At 36.5% G+C, this 21,210-nt stretch overlaps 1 protein-coding gene across 1 annotated transcript in view; it reads right to left on the bottom strand.

Moving 5' to 3' along the window:
* Nucleotides 1–21,210, bottom strand: part of LOC111528100 (contactin-associated protein-like 3) — a 100,051-nt gene that overhangs the window by 32,258 nt on the left and 46,583 nt on the right. The window contains exons 10-11 of the mRNA XM_031934086.1: nt 9,642–9,798; nt 3,093–3,220 (exon numbers count right to left, since the gene is read on the bottom strand). Of these exons, the coding sequence (XP_031789946.1) occupies nt 3,093–3,220; nt 9,642–9,798 (285 nt within the window). The remainder of the gene's footprint in view (nt 1–3,092; nt 3,221–9,641; nt 9,799–21,210) is intronic.

Raw genomic sequence — 21,210 nt, 5'->3', positions numbered from 1 at the left:
CCCCGGTGTGGAACCAAGCTTCTAACCCAGTGGTCATTTCCTTGACCCCATCCCTGCAGATCCCCTAGTCCCAGATGCCCCAAAAGAAGAGAAAAGAATCAATAAATGTTACATTAAAGAATAACAGAGATGAAGACAAGGAAAGGAAAAGAGAAAGGAAGAGGAAGCTACAAGTTTTACAGAAGGGAATATTTTATTTTTCTTTCTTTCTTCATTAATTAATTAATTTATTTATTTTAGAGATGAGGTCTCGCTTTGTCACCCAGGCTGGAGTGCAGTGGCATGATCATAGCTCACTGCCACCTCACGTTCCTGAGCTCAAGAGATCATCTCACCTAAGCCATCCTAGTTGCTGGGACTACAGGCCACCATGCCCAGCTAATTTTTAGGTTTTCTTTGTAAGAGAGGGGGTCTCACCATCTTGTCCAGGCTTGTCTTGAGCTCCTAGGCTCAAGCAATCCTCCCACCTCAGTCTCCCAAAGTGAGAAGGGAATATTTCAAATATCACACTTGCTCTTCTCCATACTTTCAGAAGTCTTGCTGAAAGTAGGATATATACTGAGTGTGAATGACATATCGTGAAGAGTCTCACAAATACAGCCACAGTTGGAAAGAAATGAAGGGCTGAGGTAAATTTCCAGAGAGAAAATAATCTAGAAAATGTTTTTTAGAAGTACAGAGTACCAAACAAGCCAGTGTTTGATGTCAGAGTATCAATAGGCAGGGGAAAAAGCCACAAATTTCCAGGGGTTATTACTGAACTGTGGGAGGCATCTGAAGCCTATGGATATGCCCTCCATGCTGCAGTGTGATGCTGGCACAGGACATTTAATAATTCTTGAAGATAAAACAGCACAGACAATGGCCAGTAAATCAGATACAACTCAACAGATCCCTCCCTCACCAACTTGAGCTCTTAGATTATGGGAAAAAATATTGATAGGATGACCAACTCTAGTCCTGCTATTACAGTTCAGAAGGGACAAGAAGTATGTGTCTGATTGTGAAGAGATGAATGTTGAGAAGAATTCAACTCTATTCCATATAAATGAATTAAATGTCTGGACAGACCTGCTAGACAGACACGTAGTGTAGACTTACACTACAAGTATAAACAATGTTTAAAAAAGCACAGAAACAGTATAAACATACTAAGAAAGAAAGAAAGGAGAGAAAGAAAGAAGAAAGGAAAGAAAGAAAAGAAAGAAGGACAGAGAAAAGAGAGGGAGGGAGTGGGGAAAGAAGGAAGGAAGGGAGGAGGGAGGGAGGGAAAAAGCCAGACTGAATGGGAGGGAGGGATGGAAAGAGGGAGGGAGGGAGGGAGGGAAAGAAGGAGGGAAGGAGGGAGGAAGGAAGGAAGGAAATTGAGAGAGAACACAAGCAAAGAAAAATTTCATAAGAGTTTCACAGTACGGGAATAATATAAAAACCAATTCCGTAAAATAAGAGCTAAAATATGGGATAATTTAAAAATAAAAGATGATTTTTAAGGAAAAAAATCAAAGACCCAAACAAAATCACAGAGGTAACAGATAAATCAGAAATATCTAGAAATGGAGAACACAGCTGATAACAAATTACTGACACTGGGAAAAAGCTTAGGATAATCACATTGAATGCATAGGAGAAGGACAAAGAGATTAAAGCCATTGGAAGAAACAGAAAAAAATGTATGGGGAGGGGGGCGGGCAAAGAAAACAAGTCAACAGTCCCAGATGCAGAGAATCCAAGAAATGAAACAGAAAGTATTCAAAGCATAATAAAAATCATTTTTTCTTAGAACAGAATGTTTTGGTCAAAATAAGCATATTTCATTTTAGAAAAAATTAACAGAATAATTAACACTAAGGCATATTCCGGATAAGTTTTTGACATTGAAGGATAACATATCTGTCAAGAGCTGTGAAGAGTCTGAAATTTCACCCTACTGGCTTGCCACAGAATAATGGATGCTCATAGAAAACACAAAATTTCTGGGTCAGAGTTAAAGAATTTCATTGCTCACAGCACAGTATGCAGCATGAGCATCAGAATATTTGCACTGGTTCCCCTTATATCCAAATTTCACAGGACGACATGATCCACTGGCCCAGGTGGATGCTACACACACACAGTGGGTAGGTCTGCATCTCAGACGAGGAGCACCCAGATAAGGGGCCGGAACTCCCTGATCAAGTAGGAGACGAGCCAGTCCCCCTCCTCCCTGGGGAGTGAGTACGCATTGATAGTGATGCTGTGTTCTCTATGAACTACTTAGCTGCCTACACGACTGGCTACAGAAACTGCTTGGTATTAGGGGATGGAGACGCCACATCGTCTGGCACACTTGGCAGGAACGTACAGAGATGCTCAGGCTCCTTGTTGAACCACCTCTCTCAGCAGTAGCCTCCACACATTGAGGTAGAGCAGGAAATAAAAATACATTAAGTCTTAGACTTCTCCACGGCAATGTATCATGCTAGTAGATAAGAAACACTATTACGATTTTTCTCAGGGAAAGATTTTCCCTAGCTTAGTCGTGGTTCACGTGCTAAGCAGTAGGTAGATCCTCACAGGCGCGAAAGAACCCTGAGCTTATAGCACCACCGAGGTGGGGGAGGGAGGACTTGGCCATCCATGGAAGCCACCCATGAATGAAAATGCTGCAGGAAAGAGGTTAATACACACTCAGTGCCATGTGATGTAAAACAGTATTACAGAGGTCAGAAAACAGCATGTGATCCAATAATTTCCTACCACTACAGTTGGTCTGCAGAGTATAAGGGCAATGAAAACATATCCCTTAGCATTCAGAAAATACTTCATCTCATGATTGTTCTAGAAGAAATACAATAAATTGATAATAAATCCAGCCAACCAAGTAATAAGTTAAAATGAAGACGATTGAGTCTCTACAAACTAATGCTTCTGTAAGGAAACACAGAGCTTCAGTACTGACTGTGCCTTTATGGTATGTGTGCTTTCCTGATATTCACCCCGGTCCTGCTGCTGCCACTATTTTCTCTCTGGTCAGAATAAGGGCATCTGTCTACTCCTTTATAACCAAAAAAAATGTTATCATGAAAAGAAAGCTTTTTCTTGCCACTACTTACTATCTCCGTGGCAGAGCAGCGGCCCCAGTGTATAAGCTGCTTCGGAATGCGGTTGACCTGCATCCATCATCACAATCTGAGTGACTGGCAGGTGCTCCTTTTGGGAAAGGACTATTGTGTCACTGGCCCTAAAAAACAACAACCGAAACCCTTAAAATTGTTCTGATTAACATACAGGCAAAATTAACTCTGATCTCTTATCGCAATTTGAAACCAACATCATGGGGCTTAACAGAATACTTAACATTTTCTATATTTTGAGAGCACAGAGACTACCATGAGTCTAAATCAGGGATGGGCAAACATTTTGTATAAAGGAACATACAGTAAACTATCTTAGCTCAGCAGGCCATGCAGCTTCTCACAGCAACTACCTAACTCTGCCACCAAAGTGTGAAAGCAGCCACAGACACAGTTAGGCATAGCTGGGTTGCAATAAAAATTTATGGACATGAAATCTGAATTTCATACAAGTTTTATATGCCATAAAATATTCTTCTTTTTATTTTTCAACCTTTTAAAAATGTAAAGAAAATATTCTTGGCTCACTGCCATGCAAAAATAGACTAGTGGTCTGGCTTTCACCCAAAGCAAGAGGTTATCACTTCCTGACCCGTTTGCCAATTCCTGATCTAAATGATTACAGAGAAGAAAGGGGACAAATCAAGAAGGGTGGTCATTTTGTAAGCATGGGATAATATTAAATTAATATTTTCAAGATCATTAAGCATATAACTTCCCTTGTAAAACTGTCTTAGAATAATATCTAAATGATTATTCATTACAAATAAAAATAGTAACACTGGATTTAGATATTCATTTTGCAGAATATTAATTTATCACTTTTTTAAAGTCCTTTTATGATTGCTGGGTATTTCTTTCCTTGTTAACTTTGTAAATGGAAAATGAATCCCACAGATTCAAAACCAAATACATACAATATCCTTATAAGTAATACACAGACTAACGAGTGTGAACGTGGCCTATGAAACGCTGCGCCCAGTAGTTCAGGCAACAAACACAGGCTGGGCGCAGTGGCTCACGCCTGTAATCCCAATACTTTGGGAGACTGAGGTGGGCAGACTGCTTGAGCTCTGGAGTCCGAAACCAGCCTGGGCAACACAGTGAGGCCCCATCTCTACAAAAAAATACAAAAATTAGCTGCGTGTGATGGTGCACACCTGTAGTCCCAGCTACAAGGGAGGCTGAGGTGGGAGGATCTCTTGAGTCTGGGAGGTAGAGGCTGTAGTGAGCCATGTTTGCACCACTGCATTCCGGCCTGGGTGACAAAGTGAGACCCTGTCTCAAAAAATACAAAAAAAACCAAATAACAAAAAACCCCAAACACTTAGCGCTTTTACTTTTTGTTGAACAGGCATCTTCCTGGGAATTGAGGACACAAAATAAAAAATACAGTCGCTGCCTTCTGAAAGCCCAGCCTACTGAATACCATGAGTATTAATTATGTGACTGGGAAAATAAATGCCCATGTCTGGGTCCAATACAAACAGACCTGCAGGATCCCCCAGGAGAACCTGGGGTCCTGGTCTTCGCTATGCCACTAAATTTGTCTCTGGCCAAAAGAAAGACATTGGTCTACTCTTTTGCAAAAGTATTTTATTATATATATGTATATAAATGTATATGTAATAAATACTTGGCCAATAATAAATACTGCATATATGCATATATAATAAAATGCTTATATTTATATACTTTTGGTTATATTTTATTACATATATGTCTCAACTGCATGTATATTCTGATTTACAGACAAAACACTCTTAGTCCAGTTACTCATTATGATATAGAAACTACAGAATCTAGTAAATACTGTATTTTTTAAATTGCCCAGTTCCCAAACCTTCTTTTCTATGCATTTGTGGCAAAAGATCACAATAACTGATAGTTCATCATTGCAACACTTTTGTATTTTCAAAATAAGGCTTTCTGAATTAAAAAAATTAAATTGGCATGTCAGAGTTGTATATATATTGGGGGCATGTGCGCTATTTCGATACCAGAATACAATGCATAACGATCAAATCAGGGTCACTGGGATGCCCATCACTTTGAGCATTTATCCTTTGTGGTGGGAACATTACAATCCTCCTCTAGCTATTTTGAAATATCCAGTAAATTACGGTTAACTATAATTTCCCTAGTTCTATCAAATACTAGAACTTCTTTTATTTAACTGGACTTTTGTGCCCATTAATCAACTTCTTTTATAAAAGACTTTAGGTATCAAAGTTTCAAATTGGAAAAGATAAAACTAAAATAAAATGGCTATATTATTTAAGATTATTCCCTGAAAAAATCCACTTAATGGTAAAGAAAGCTTATTTCTAAAATTTGGATTAAAACCCCATTGCCTTACCTAGTTAAGATTCTGTTATTCATTTTTATGCAAAGCACAGAATATGGATTATCTAGAGGCATCATCACTCAGCTTTAGAGTGGACTGATTGATGGTAGACAAGCTAGAAATATGTCTCCTGCTGAATGAGGTAGGTCTAGGAAATTTTTTATTAATGTGGTAGACATTAAAAATTACCATTTCAACTTCTGTGATCATCATTTTAGCAAGATAGTCTAGTAGAGAAAATGCGATTTTATTAGTTATTTATGGAGGATGCTTGAATTTTAAAAGATCTACTTTACATGAGCTGCAACTTTCATTCCATTTTTAATACTGACTGTGCAAAATACTGAGAATGTGTAAGTGAAATCCACAGTGCATTTAAGTTTAATTAGGGCAGATACTATAATAAAGCCTTGTTTTTTCAGTTGTTCTGGAAAGTTTGGTGTTTTCAGTCTGAGCATAAAGATGGCCAGTGTTTTTCACCAGTTTCTTATTGTTACAGGCAGATTCCCAACCTTTGGAGATCAAAATAGAATACTCAGGATTTGTCATAGTGATCAGACTTCCTCACAACTTCCTAATTAATAGGGACATCTCATTTTTCTTCTTTTCTCTCTATTATTTTCTAAAGCTTATACTATAGTCTACACTTGGGAATAGTGCATTCATAATACCATAATCTCTTGCAGCAGTATTAAAAATTCAGTAAGAGAACTTTCAAAGACTTTTTGCTTTTATTTTATATTTTATTAAAAATTTTATTTATTAAAAATTCCTATGGTTCTGGAAATTGTACTTTCCTAGGAAATGTGAAAACTTCTAAAAGCTACTACTTATTATTTGCCAGGGAACTTTATTTAAGGTAAAGTAGAGCCATAAATTTAGGAGGTTGCAAAGAAAGCTAAAAGGGAGAAATGTTGAGTCAACTTTTAACTTTTTTTTTGTTTTTTGAGACAGAGTCTCACTCTATTGCCCAGGCTGGAGTACAGTGGTGTGATCTTGGCTCACTGCAACCTCCACCCCCCGGGTTCAAGCGATTCTCCTGCCTCAGCCTCCTGGGTAGCTGGGATTATAGGCATGCGCCACTACGCTCAGCTAATTTTTGTATTTTTAGTAGAGACAGGGTTTCATCATGTTGGTCAGGCTGGTCTTGAACTCCTGACCTTGTGATCCGCCTGCCTTGGTCTCCCAAAGTGCTGGGATTACAGGGGTGAGCCACCGCGCCCAACTGTTAATGATTATTTTGGTGGAGTAGATCAGCAATAATAAAATCATTATGATCCACACCTAACCCACTTAAAAAATTTCCAGATTCTCAATTTCTGTTTAATTGCCTATCTTCTGGCCAATTCAACCTGCATTAATTACTATAGCAATACAGTATGTCTTGACAGATAACATAACTAGTTTCTTCACCTTATTTTTCATCTTAAAAATTATCTTGCCTACCCTTTCATCCTTAATTTCCATATGAATTTTAAAACCAGGTTGTTGCAATCCACACAAGTAAAACACTTGGCATTTTTTTGGAATTTTGTTAAATTACAGACTAATCTGAGGAGCATGTCAACTTTAAAAGAGGGTATCTCAACAGCAGCGTTACTGATATTTTGGGCTAATTATTTTTTGTTATGGCGGGCTGTCCCGCACACTGTAGGGTGTTTAGCAGCACCCTGACTTCTAATTAATAGATGCCAATATAAACAACCTTCCTCTCTGTGTGATGACAAAAAATGTCTTCAGACAATGCCAAATGTCCCCTGAGGGTCAAAATCACCCCTGATTGAGAACTACTGCTTTAAGATACTGAGTCATACTATTCACGACAGTCGTGAGTCAATCCATTCATTTGGCTGTCCTTAATTCTCTTGAATAAGTTTCGTAATTTTTTCCATAAAAGTACTGCAGTTATTCCACAGAACTTTACATTTTTGTTAATACTGCAAGTAAAATTTTCCTAGGTGTGTAATGGTAATTATTTTATGATTTTATAGAAATTCAAGTAATTCCTCAATACTGACTGACCATAAATTCAGCAATGGTTTTATGGGCTCTTATTTTTCCTGATACTTCTTTCTATTATTTTGGATTTTCTATGCAGGCAATCATGTTATCTACAATATCTGCCAGGTTTGTTTCTTTTCCTGTGGCTGTAATCCCAGCTACTCGGGAGGCTGAGGCAGGAGAAACACTTGAATCGGGGAGGCGCAGGTTGCAGTGAGCCGAGATCGTGCCACTGCACTCCTGCCTGGGTGACAGAGAGAGACTCCGTCTCAAAACAAAAACAAAACAAAACGGTTAACATTATTCTAACTAAGTTATAAAGCCACTAGCACATATGCCATTCTGTCTTTCTTGCAATAACCTGCCAATGCTCTCCTCTCTGACCTGTAGAGAATGGGGGTGGGAACAGACCAATGAGCTGGAGGTCTTCTGAACAGCCAGGAGCTGGAGGGCTGGAGCCCTCACAGGCAGGAGCCCCTTGTAGAATGGAGAAAATGAACATTTCTAGGATTGTTAAAGATGTCCGTCAAAAGATTTGAAGGTGGCTGTTTGTCTCATTACAGAGCCCAAACCTAACACACATCATCACATTATCATACCAGACACTTTAAAATGTACAGCATACAAAATATTGTACAAAACCATTTTAACTGATGGGAAATTACTTCACACCTGAAACTTACCGGTGGCTAGATTTGAAACTATGGATCAGATCCGTTGCTGTTACTCACTGCACTAAAACTGCATTCATTTTTAAGTAACAGGAAGTTATATTAGGATTGTACATCAAAATATTGAAAAAGAGTGTCTCATAAATCTATATGATCATTTTGTAATTTTGAACTTGAGGAAGATTAAAAATAATATCCATGTAAATGTATAGTATGTATTCTATAGAAAACTCCAGTAGACTAAAGTGAGTTATTTATGCCAAATAAATAACTGGATTACCATGTAGGCCAATCAATCAACTCAATTATCAAATTACTGCTTAGATTAGCTATTTTACGTCCAAATCAATTATACTGACACCTGGATTGACTATTAAGGTTTTTTTTTTTTTTTTTTTTTTTTGAGGTGGAGTCTTGCTCTGTCGCCCAGGCTAGAGTGCAGTGGCGTGATATCGGCTCACTGCAACCTCCACCTCCTGGGTTAAGCAATTCTCCTGTCTCAGCCTCCTGAGTAGCTGGGACTACAGGCACACACCGCCAAACCCGGCTGATTTTTGTATTTTCAGTGGAGACGGGGTTTTGCCGCAGTGGCCAGACTGTTCTCAACCTCCTGACCTCAGGTGATCCACCCGCCTTGGTCTCCCAAAGTGCTGTGATTACAGGTATGAGCCACAGTGCCTGGCTTAAGTTTTTTTCTAAAGCATGTACTCTACACGATCTAGTTGTTTTATGACAATGCTTTTTAAGTTGCTGACATAAACCCAAAGATTGAAAACATTTACATATTACAAATTAAAAGAAAACCAATATGCATTTCAAGAATAACCTCAAAAAGAACTTCTGAAAAAGAGGCACTGCCATCTACATGAGAAATGTTTTTCTGCTCAAAGGAAAGCATACAATATAACTTTCAAACTCCTGAAATTCTATGTTAGTTGTTTCAAAGTGTGGTCTACAGAAAACTCGGAGCTTGAAGCTTTGCTACTGCACTAGAGAAGATTTCAATGAGTGTGGGACATTGTTGCTTCTACAAAATAAACAGTCCTTTTATGCAAGACCTCTCAGAGTTTATTGTGTTAATATTAATGTTAATTTCTAAAAGAATGATAGAATAGGCAGCATTACATCCCAAATCAATTTAAGACAAAAATTTGGAGGAATTTGCTTTTTGAATTGCCACATGAATACTAGGTTAATTAATTAACTAAACTAAACTTCCCAGAGAATGATATTTGATTTCCAGTGAGTGGAAAACTTACCAGCTGTTTCTATTTTAGGAAAAATAAAAAACACATTATATAGTATTCACAATGAACTAGTAAATCTTCGGTCATAAAATTTAATCCTTAGATTAACTGATCATATTTCATCAAAACTTATATTTCAGCTTGCTTGACCATACTTTAATCTAGTTACCTTATTGTATCAGCTTGTCTGACATTTAATTAACTATGCATAATTAAAGAATAAAAACCACATTTTTCTGCAGGGAAATAATATGGAAATCACCATTCATTCCGGCCAGCATCACAGTTGCAGTAATACTGAGAATCAATGCAGTTCCCCTCTAATCCACAAGTACACTTTTGAGCATCAGGCAGAGAACCTCCCCAGTACGTGTGTGTTTCATTGGTTCTTCCAACCCACCAGCTCAGTGGGGTTCCATCTGAAAGACAAGTATGAGAAAGATGACATCTACTTTGTCCCTCACTACCACCCTCCTCACAAAGCTCCCTTTACTCCCAGGTGTAAAGTATGTGGGTGTGAGGACAGAGAGAAGATGAGACTAGACTTAAAAGCTTATATTTTACCTCTGAAACAAAGATGTTTCTTTAAGCATGCTAACCAATGTTTTCCCCCCAATATTTCAACATCCAGGCTTAAATGATTCCCATCTATTTTTCTTCTATTAGAAATCAGTCAGTTGCATGTGATATATACTTTCTATAGAAATAACATTCAAAACACATTCACCATTAAAATAAATATCAGAGTAATTTGCACACTAAAGATAAAATGTATTTGAAATTATGAAATGTTCATTGAGAAAGTTTAATATTATACAAAGACACTGATTTATCTCATCCCAGCTTTTTTGCTACCTGTATATTACACATTTGGAAAGATGTGGTACTCTCTTTTCAGGATTTATGAATTTTTGGAGGTATTTGTTTTTTTTTGCATTGGATGTCCTGACTCTTTATTTGGAAGTTAAGGAATGACATTGATAGGCTTTTCTCATCTCTAAGGTCAGACGTTTCTTATGCAAAGAAAGAAACAAAGTGCCCTGGGTCAACTACAGCTCTGACGAGTGCACCTCCTCCTCAGCACTGACAAGGATTAAATGATAGAGCCAGACACTAACTCAGATCTACAGAACTGCATGTTAGAACAAGGGATGCTGCCGGGGGTTGCGCAGGGTTGGGGGAAGACTGGGGTGATGGATGGCATATTGCAGTAAAGTTAGGATAATTTAAAAAGCAGATGTCAGGCCACCTATCTTAAAAAAGGAAGGGGGTCAGGAGCCACACGTTGCAGTCATCACAAATTAGGGCATGAGGAAAATGAAACTGGATAAACTCAACCAGTTTTTTAAACATGCGTGATCATTTGGTGCTGTTTTTCAAATTTCAATAGGTTGTTACCATTGGAATATGAATTGAGATCTGGAACTTAGCTTCCACCTTACTGCTTATTACAACTCAATTATAACTCATTCATAGATAAGATCTCTGCATTCATTACCACCAGCGCTATCCACCACCTGCCCCCTGCCAAAAAGAAAAAAAAAAAAAAAGGCAATCTACGAAAATTTAAAGGGGAATTAGTATCAGGAATCTTTTTAAAATATGCTAACAGCTTATCACTACAAAGTAACAGATATTTCAAAAATTAATATACTCTTCTTGGAATGCCACTTTAAAAATTATCGACTTCACCATTAAACTCTCGCAGATTAAAGAGCAAAATACTCATTCTATCCTAATGTACAAATGTAAATTTACATCTACATCTCCCACATTCCCCATAAAGTAGTAAAAATAAATTTTTTAGAAACAGTAACAAAAAGACGTAAGGGGGGAACTTCTAGACTGATAAACGATCTTGTAGACTTGTCTATCCCTGCTTTTTCCACCAAGGATAATGATACATTCTGGAAATAATACAGAAGACAACCGAAGAGGATTCTGAAAGGTAGAAAGAGGAAGGTTAGGACCCCAGGACTGGAAAATACAATAACGTAACTTAAACAAAAATTCTGAATCGGCTCAAGAATAGAGCGAAAATACAGAGGACAGAATCACTGAACTTTAGGACCCATCAATAGGCTTTATCTAACCTGACCAAAAAAGAGAAAACAGACTGAATATAAAAAGAACTGAGCCACAGGATCCTATCAGACAATATCAGAATCTCAAAAAGAGAGAAGAAAGTGTACTGAAAGAGTACCAAAAAAATACTGGCTATAAACTTCCCACATAAGGTAAAACATATCAACCCACAGATTTAAGAAGCTATGTAAGTCCAAAAAAGGTTAAACCCAAAAATATCCACACCAAGATCCATCATAATTGAACTTATTGGAAAGAAAACAAAAAAATCCTGAAAGCAGCCTGAGAGAAGAACACATTACCTGTAAAAGAACCCTAATTTGAATGATAGTAGATTACCCATCTGAAATTATAGAACTAGAAGGAATGGCATATTTTTTTCAGGGCTGATAGAAAAGAATTGTCAACTATAAATTCTATATCCAGAGAAACTATCCTTCAAGAATAAAATGGAAATAAAACCTTTTTAACACAAAAGAAAACTAAAATAATTTGTCACTAGCAGACATTCCCTAAAGAATGGCTAAAGGAGGTTTTTCAAAAGGAAAAGAAATTATAACGAAGGATTCTTGGAACATCAGGAAAAAAATGAAAAGAGAAGAAATACGGGTAAATATAATAGACTATCCTTATCATTAATTTTTGAAATGACATATGATAATTGACACAAAAATTATAATACCATATGATACTCAAGACAATGATATATAGAAGTGGGGAAGATAAAGGACCCAAATAGAAATAAGGATTCCATATTTCATTATAAGAGTGAAAATACTTAAGTTGACTGTGATAAGTCACATATGTACACTATAATATCAAGCAATCAGTAAGAAGATTATAAAAATTAAATGTAAATGGTTAAAATATAACAAAAGTTAGACATTGGCAGAGTGAACTGAAAAAAAATAACACAACTAGAAATTTATAAGAAACTCACTTCGAAATAAACATAGGCAGGTTAAAAGTAAAAGGATGGAAAAAATACACTCTGCAAAATTAACTTTGAGAGAAAGCAGAATGGTTATCTCATAAAACAAACTTCAGATCAAAAACACTAGAAGCAAACAGGGACATTACATAATGATTTGTTTTTTAAAAAAACAGTCACCAGCAAGACATAAATGCATATGCAAGAAACAATAGACCCTTAAAAAATGAAGCAAAAATGGAGACTTCTGGGTTTCCAATCTGACATGATGCTAAGTGTCTGGAAGTCACCACTCCCATTCTCACAAGACAAAAGCTGAACTAACTAAAAATAAACAATTCTTCTTAGATCCATTAGAGAGTTAAAGTCATAGGGCAAACATTACTCCTAAAGCTGCAGAGACAAGTGAAAACAGCATCACAGCTAATGGAGCCAAAGCAGATGGTGGAGTCTGGTAAAAGCACTTACAATGTAATTGGGCAACTGGTGGATACCGAGCAAGGACAAGCTACAGAGATTAAAAACTCCTACAGTAGGGGATAAGCCTCAGAGGGTCAACACACCTTCAAGTGTTTTATCTCCAGGAAGAGCCCCAGCAAGTTCTCAGAATAAAGATAGGAGAAAAATGCTCTTATATCTCGAGCAGGGGGAGGGAAGGAGTAAATATTTTTGAAATAAGCGCAGAACATTATGTTCTCCTTAACAACATTCTAACCCCTCAAAAAACTAGCTTACTAGAGCCTAAACCACCCAGGGAAATGGAAATACCCAGCACCAGCCCCCTCTACCCTTCTTTTCTCACCCAAGGGAAGGGGAAGGAAGCTGAGAAGCACTCTGAAGGTCACAGTCCAGGAAGACAGGTTCTCTAAAAGACTGACATAATCATAAGAGTATAGGATGCTTCCCCGGGCGCGGTGGCTCACGCCTGTAATCCCAGCACTTTGGGAGGCCGAGGCGGGCGGATCACGAGGTCAGGAGATTGAGACCATCCCGGTTAACACGGTGAAACCCCGTCTCTACTAAAAATAACAAAAAATTAGCCGGGTGCGGTGGCGGGCGCCTGTAGTCCCAGCTGTTCGGAAGGCTGAGGCAGGAGAATGGCGTGAACCTGGGAGGCGGAGCTTGCAGTGAGACGAGATCTCGCCACTGCACTCCAGCCTGGGCAACAGAGCGAGATTCTGTCTCAAAAAAAAAAAAAAGAAAGAGCTGTCAATTTTAGAACTTATTTAAGACAGAGTCTCTAGGGAAACTCAAATAAAACAGAAGAAAGAAAAATAAAAGAATCTTAGTGGAAAATTTAGCCTGTGACACCACAGTTATGCATAGAGCAAACACAGCCTAACTACTAACCAGATAAACATAAAACCTTACTTTAAAGGCCTCCTTACCTCAGTTCCTTTGCCAATACAACATGTCTGGCTTTCAACAGAAAATTGCAAGGTATGCTAAAGCCAAACAATACAATCTTATGAGACAAATCAAGCAAACATGCAGATATAACAGATTTGGAAATATCGGGTAAGGAATTTGAAATAATAATCAATATGCTAAGGGCTCTGTGTTGAAAAAGTGGGGGCAACATGCAAGAACAGATAGGTATTATAAACAAAGATATGAAATCTCTCAGAAAGACTGGGAAGACTGGGAAGTGGTGAGGAAAGAATCAGTGAGTTTGAAGAGATGTCAATAAAACTTTTCCATTAAACACAAAGAGAAAAAGAATGAAAAATGAAACTTAATATCCAAAACCCATTGGACAATTTTTTTTTTTTTTTTTTTTTGAGACAGAGTCTCACTCTGTCGCCCAGATTAGAGTGCAGTGGCACGATCTCGGCTCACTGCAAGTGCCACCTCCCGGGTTCACATCATTCTCCTGCCTCAGCCTCCTGAGTAGCTGGGACTACAGGCGCCTGCCACCACGCCCGGCTAATTTTTTGTATTTTTACAAAAAATACAGAGACGGGTTTTCACCATGTTAGCTAGGATGGTATCAATCTCCTGACCTCATGATCCGCCCACCTTGGCCTCCCAAAGTGCTGGGATTACAGGCGTGAGCCATCGCACCCAGCCCTGTTGGGCAATTTCAAACGGTGTAACCTATGTAACCCATAATGGAAATACCAGAAATAGAAGGAAGAGAGTGAGAACCAGAATATTTAAAATAATGACAGTTGAGAATGTTTCAAAATTAATGACAGATATGAAACCATAGGTTCAGGAATCTCAGCAAACACCAAGCAGGTTACCTAGGCATTTCATATTCAAAATGCAAAAAATCAAAGACTTTCTTAAAATTAAAATAAAATCTTTTAAAAATAAAATATTGAAATAAACCAGAGTAAAATAAAATACCTTACCTATATAGGAGCAAGAATGAGAAGTATGCCAGATATCTCTTAAGAAACCATGCAAGAAGAAAGTGAAGTGAAATATTTAAACTGTTGAGAGAAAACACACACTAATATAGAATTCTATATCCAGTAAAATTATCCTAAATAGTAAAGTAGAAGTAAAGACTGTCTTAGACAAATAGAAATTGAGGAAATCTTTCTCCAGTAGACCTACCTTGTAGGTCGTGTTAATAGAAGTTCCTCAGAGAAGAGAAAAACAATATAGGTCAAAAACTCAGAAATACATAAATAAAGGTAGGAGCATTAGAGAAGAAATAAATTTAAAATAAAATCTAGTGTCTTCTTAATTGATGTAAGAGGTAACAGTTAGTTCTAAATAATGCTAACAGTGTATTGGGTGATTATGGCTTATGAATAAGTAAAATGAATGATAGCAATGTAATACAAAATAAGACAGAAGGATTGGAAATACTGTGTTATAAAGTACCAGCACCATTAATGAAGTGGAATAGTGTTATTTGAAAGTAGAATGTTATAATGTATATTCCATACTCAAAGGCTACCACTAAAACAATTACAAAGAAATGTAATTAATATTCTAGGAGAAGTGAGGATACGGAATCATATAAAATGCTCAATTAAAATAAAAAAAAGTGAGAGAGGAATTCAGGAAAAAAAGAAGAAACAAGGGCAACAAATAAAAAAGAGTTCCAGTATGTCAAATATTAATCCAAGTACCAATAATCACTTTAAATGTAAACAGTCTAAATATACCAGTTAAGACAGAGGCTGACAGAGTGAACAGCAACAATAACAACAAAAACCTTGGTCCACCTATATGTTGTCTACTGAAATCCTCTTTAAATATAAAATAGCAAGTAGATTTAAAGAGCTAGAGAAAGATATACCATGCTAACACTAACCAAAAGAAAGCCAGAGTATCTAAATTAATTTCAGACAAAGCCAACTGCAGAGCAAGGAAAATGATCAGAGATGAAAAAGGGCATTACACAATAATAAAGGGGTCAATATAACAAGAAGACATAATAATAGTTAATGTGTATATATCTAGCAACCAGAAGAGTCAAAATATATTAGGGGAAAACTGATAGAACTGCAAGGACAGCGAGACACATCCATCATTACCCCTGGAGACTTCAACACCCCTCTATGAGTAAGTGACAGACTTAGCACGAAGAAAATCGTTAAGGATAGATTTGAACTGAACAGCACCATCAATCAACTGGATCTAACTGAATACGTTAGAATTCAATTAGCGTTACAGAATACTTTATCCAGACACTGCAGAATACACACTGTTCTCAAAGACAAATGCACAATTCATTAAGTTAAACCATATTCTAGGCCACAGAACACTTTACCAAATTTAAAAGAATAGAAATCATAAAAGGTATGTTCCTGAATCAGAATGAAATTAAACTAATAATAGCAGAAAGAGAACTGAAATATCCTCAAATACCAAAAAATTTAAAAACACATTTCTAAATAATAAAACATGGTGAAAGAGAAAGTCTCAAGAGAAAAAAAATTTTTAACTAAGCCAGTAATTAATAACCTTCTCAAACAGAAGGTACCAAGCCTAGATGATTCACTGGTGAATTCTATCAACATTGGAGAAATAAATGATACCAATTTTCCACAATCTGTTGCAGAAAATAGAAGCAGAGTGACTATTTCTTAACTCATTCCATGGGCCAGCATTACCCTAATACCCAAACCAGCAAAACCTTACAAAAAAGTAAACTGCAAACAAATCTCTCTCCTGAACATGGATGAAGCAATCCTTAAAAAATATTAGCAAATTGAACCCAACAATGTCTAAAAATCAATACCACAACCAAGTGGGATTTACTCTAGATATGCCTTTAACGTTAAAAAATTAATTAATATAGTCCATCAGATCAACAAGCTAGAGAATAAAAATCATATGCTTTTAGTACTTTCTGCTCAATTTTTATGTAAACTTAAAACTGCTCAAAAATATAAAGCCTATTAATATAAGAAAACTGATGGAACAGAATGGAAAAATAAACAGATCCACAATTATAGTACAGATTTCAAAATGTCTCTCTTAGCAACTGATAGAACTACTGGACAAAAAGTCGGCAAGGATACAGAAGATCTGAACAACATAATCAACCAACAGGATCGCATTGAAATACATACAGAATACTCCACTTAAGAATAGCAGAATATACATTTTTTTCAAATGTCCATGAAACATTTAGAAGACAGACCATATCCCAGGGAACAAAACAAACCTCGACATACTTAAAAGAACTAAAATCACACAAAGTATATTCTCTAAGCATAATGGAATCAAACTGGAAATCAATACCAGAAAGACAAAACGGAAATCTCTAAACACTTAGAAATTTTAAAAAATACACTTCTAAATAAGCTATAGGTCAAAGAATATGCTTCAGAGAAATTTATTAAAATACCTAAATGAAAATGAAACTACATGAAAAACTAAATGAAAATGAGAATACAACTTATCAAAATATGTGAAATGTAGGTAAAACTGTGTTGATAGGGAAAACTTAGCAGTAAATGCTTACATTAGGAAAGAAGAAAGCCCTACAGCAAATAATGGAAGTTCTTACCTCTAGAAACTAGAAAATAAAATAAAATTAACTCATACAAGCTGAAGGAAGGAGATAATAAAGAGCATATGTCAGTAAAATTTGAAACAGAAAAATAATAGAGAAAATCATGAAATGAAAATCTAGTTCTAAAAAACAGTAAGATTGAAAAATTATCAAGACTGACAGATAAAAAAAGATGAGACAAACTATGAATATGAGAAATTTAAGTGGGTATCACTACAGATGCTGCAGACATCAAACGAGTAATAAGAAAATACTATAAATAATTCCACACAAATCAACTTGACAATTTAGATTAATGGACAAATTTCTGAAAAAGTACAAACTACCACAATTCACCTAACATGAAATAGGTAATTTAAGTAATTATAACTCTTAAGGAAATTGAATTCATAATTTAAAATGACTAAAAAAAAAAATCTCTTGGCCCAGATGGTTTTACTGGAGAATTCTTTTTTTTTTTTTTGAGATGAAGTCTCATTCTGTTGCCCAGGCTGGAGTGCAGTGGTGTGATCCTGGCTCACTACAACCTCCGCCTCCCAAGTTCAAGTGATTCTCCTGTCTCAGCCTCCTGAGTAGCTGGGATTATAGGCATGTGCCGCCCCACCCAGCTGATTTTTGTATTTTTAGTGGAGACGGGGTTTCACCATGTTGGTCAGGCGGGTCTTGAACTCCTGACCTCAAGTGATCCATCTGCCTTAGCCTCCCAAAGTGCTGGGATCACAGGTGTGAGCCACCCTGCCGGGCCTTACTGAAGAATTCTACCAAATGTTTAAAGAAAAATTAAAGTTGATTTTACATTATCTCTTCCAAAAAACAGGAGACTAGAGAATGCTACCAAATTTATTTTATGTAGGCAGTATTGTCCTGATACTGAAACCAGATAAAGACAATATGAGAAAAGAAAACTACATATCAATATCTCTTATGAATTTGAATGCAAAAATATTCAATAAAATATTAACAAACCAAACATATTTGAAATGTATTTTTTGATTTATAAATTATGGCCAAATGGGAGTTGCTCTAGTTATGCAAAGCTGATTCAGTATGTCAACAGACAAAAGAAGAAATACAATATTTTAATACCAATTGACACAGAAAAGACATTTGACAAAAATCCAATGTCCTTTCAAAATAAAACCTGTCAGCCAACCAGGAATAAAAGGGAACTACCAACATAACGTGGGAAAAAAGAATGAATATTTTCCCCTAAGACAGGAAGGAAGGCAAGGATGTCTGCCCTCATCACTCTAGTTCAACCTAGTACTGAAAATGTAGCTACTGCAGTAAAGCAAGAAAAATAAACTAACTCCATACAGATTGACAAGGAAGAAATAAAGCTGACTCTACTTGCAGATGACATGATTTCCCATATAGAAAATCTCAAGGAATGTAAAAAACATTAAGTTCAAAAAAGTAAGAGGATATAAGATTAGTATGGAACAATTATATTTCTATATTCTAACAACAAACATATGTAAACAGAAATTTAAAGCACAACAGCACTTACAATCAATCAAGAAACTAAATAAATGCCTAAGCATACTTATAAAACATATAATCGCTGGATGCTAAAAATTACAAAATGCTGAGGCAAGAAATCAAAGATCCAAATAAATGGAAAGATATCTCATGTTCGTGGATTGGAAGACTCAAAACAGTAAAACACCAATTTTCCCTACATTGAGCTATTATGTTTAATGTCAAGCCCATAAAAATTCTAGCAAGAGGTTTGTAGACATAAACGAATTTATTATAAAATTTATACAGAATGAGGAAAGTTGCAGACTTACTTAAAGAATCTTGAAAAAGAAGAATAAAGCAGGAGGAATAAGTCAACCCTGCTATACAGCTACCCTGTTCAAGTCAGGGTGATATTGGTGGAGGGATACAAATTAATGAAACAGATAAAGAATGCAGAAACAGACCCACCACATAGGTAAGTTCAAACAATTTCTAACACTATTTAAAATGCAATTCAATGCAGGAAGGAAAGCCTCTTCAACAAATGGTTCTGGAGCAATTGAACATTCAGAGAGTGAGAATCAACTCTCACATCTTATATAAAATGTGTCCCAAAATAGGGCATGAAATTAAAAGATAAAACTATAAAACTTTTAGGAAAAAAATTCAAAAAAATCTTTGGAATTGGAATTTAGGGTTAGGTAAAGAATTTTTAGAATTGACACAATGTGTACAATCCATAAAAGGAAAACATGATAAACTGAATCTCATCAAAATTAAAAGTTTTGAAAAAATATTTGCAAATCACATATCCAACAAAGGGCTAGTATCTAGAATATATAAAGAACTGAAAATTCAACAGTAACAAAACAAATGAATCCAAACAATCCAATTAGAAAATGGAACAACAACAAAAACACATTCACAGACATCTATCTCACTGAAAAGGATATACAGATGGCAAATAAGCATATAAAACACGCTCAATATTATTAGACATCAGGGAGACACAAATTAAAACCACAATAAAGATATTACTACACACTTATCAGAATAGCTAAAATAAAAAATGGTCGCAACACCAAATGCTGATGAGGATAGGGAGGAAATGAAATCCTCATACACTGTTGGTGGGAATGGTACAAGCATTCTAGAAGACAATTTGGCAGCTTTTTATGAAACTAAGTATGCAATTACCATATGACCCACCAATTGCACTTTGGGGCATTAATTCCAGAGAAATGAAAACTTCTGTTCACACAAAACCTGTACACAATGTTCATAAAAGCTTTATTCATAATAGCCCCAAGCTGTAAACAGACAACCCAGATGCCCTTCAATGAGTGAATAAACTCTGGTATATCCATGCCACCAACTACTAATCAGCAATGAAAAGGAACAAATTACTGATACACACAATTATGCAAATGAATCTACAGGGGATTACACAGTGAAAAAAAATCACAAAGAGTACATACTATATAATTTCGTTTACATAACATTCTTGAAATTTAAAAAAGTCCATAGAAATGGAGAACACATTAGTGGTTATTAACAAGCAATAGGAGGATTTTTTTTTTTTTTTTTTTTTTGAGACGGAGTCTCACTCTGTTGCCCAGGCTGGAGTGCAGTGGCTTGATCTCAGCTCCCTGCAAGCTCCACCTCCTGGGTTCACGTCATTCTCCTGCCTCAGCCTCCCAAGTAGCTGGGACTGCAGGTGCCCGCCACCATGCCTGGCTAATTTTTTGTATTTTTAGTAGAGACAGGCTTTCAACCGTGTTAGCCAGGATGATCTCCATCTCCTGACCTTGTGATCCACCCGCCTCGGCCTCCCAAAGTGCTGGGATTACAGGCGTGAGCCACCGTGCCCGGCCAGTAGGAGGAATTCTTGTGCTGATGGAAATACTGTGTATCTTGACTGTATGGATGTCAAGGTTCCGGCTGTGAGATTGCACTACACTATACTTCTACAAGATGTCACCTTGGGGTGGGGGAACTGCTTAACGGTTACTCGGGTTCTCTCTTTTACTTCTCACAAGTGTATGTAAATCTAAAATTATCTCAAAAAAAAATTTTTTTTAAATATATTATCTTTTCAAAAGAGGAGAAATAGGGAAATGATCACTGACGGGAGTAGAATATTCCATTTCTTGTGTTATTTTAGCCCCTAGCCCAGTAGTTTCCAAAACATTACCTGGCGATTTTTTAAAAACAATTCTAAATCCAAGGCTACACTTCATTCAATAACAACGAACTAACAAATAATTAAGTTTTGTAATGCCAACTTTAAAAAACTGGAGAACTGGGAAGGAGAGTGTCTTACTTACTGAACTTATGTAAGCTGTCTCATTTACAAAAGAAACCCCA

This window comes from Piliocolobus tephrosceles, chromosome 14, assembly GCF_002776525.5.
Source record: "Piliocolobus tephrosceles isolate RC106 chromosome 14, ASM277652v3, whole genome shotgun sequence".
Classification (NCBI taxonomy): Eukaryota; Metazoa; Chordata; class Mammalia; order Primates; family Cercopithecidae; genus Piliocolobus; species Piliocolobus tephrosceles.
This window is presented reverse-complemented; position numbering and strand designations above follow the sequence as displayed.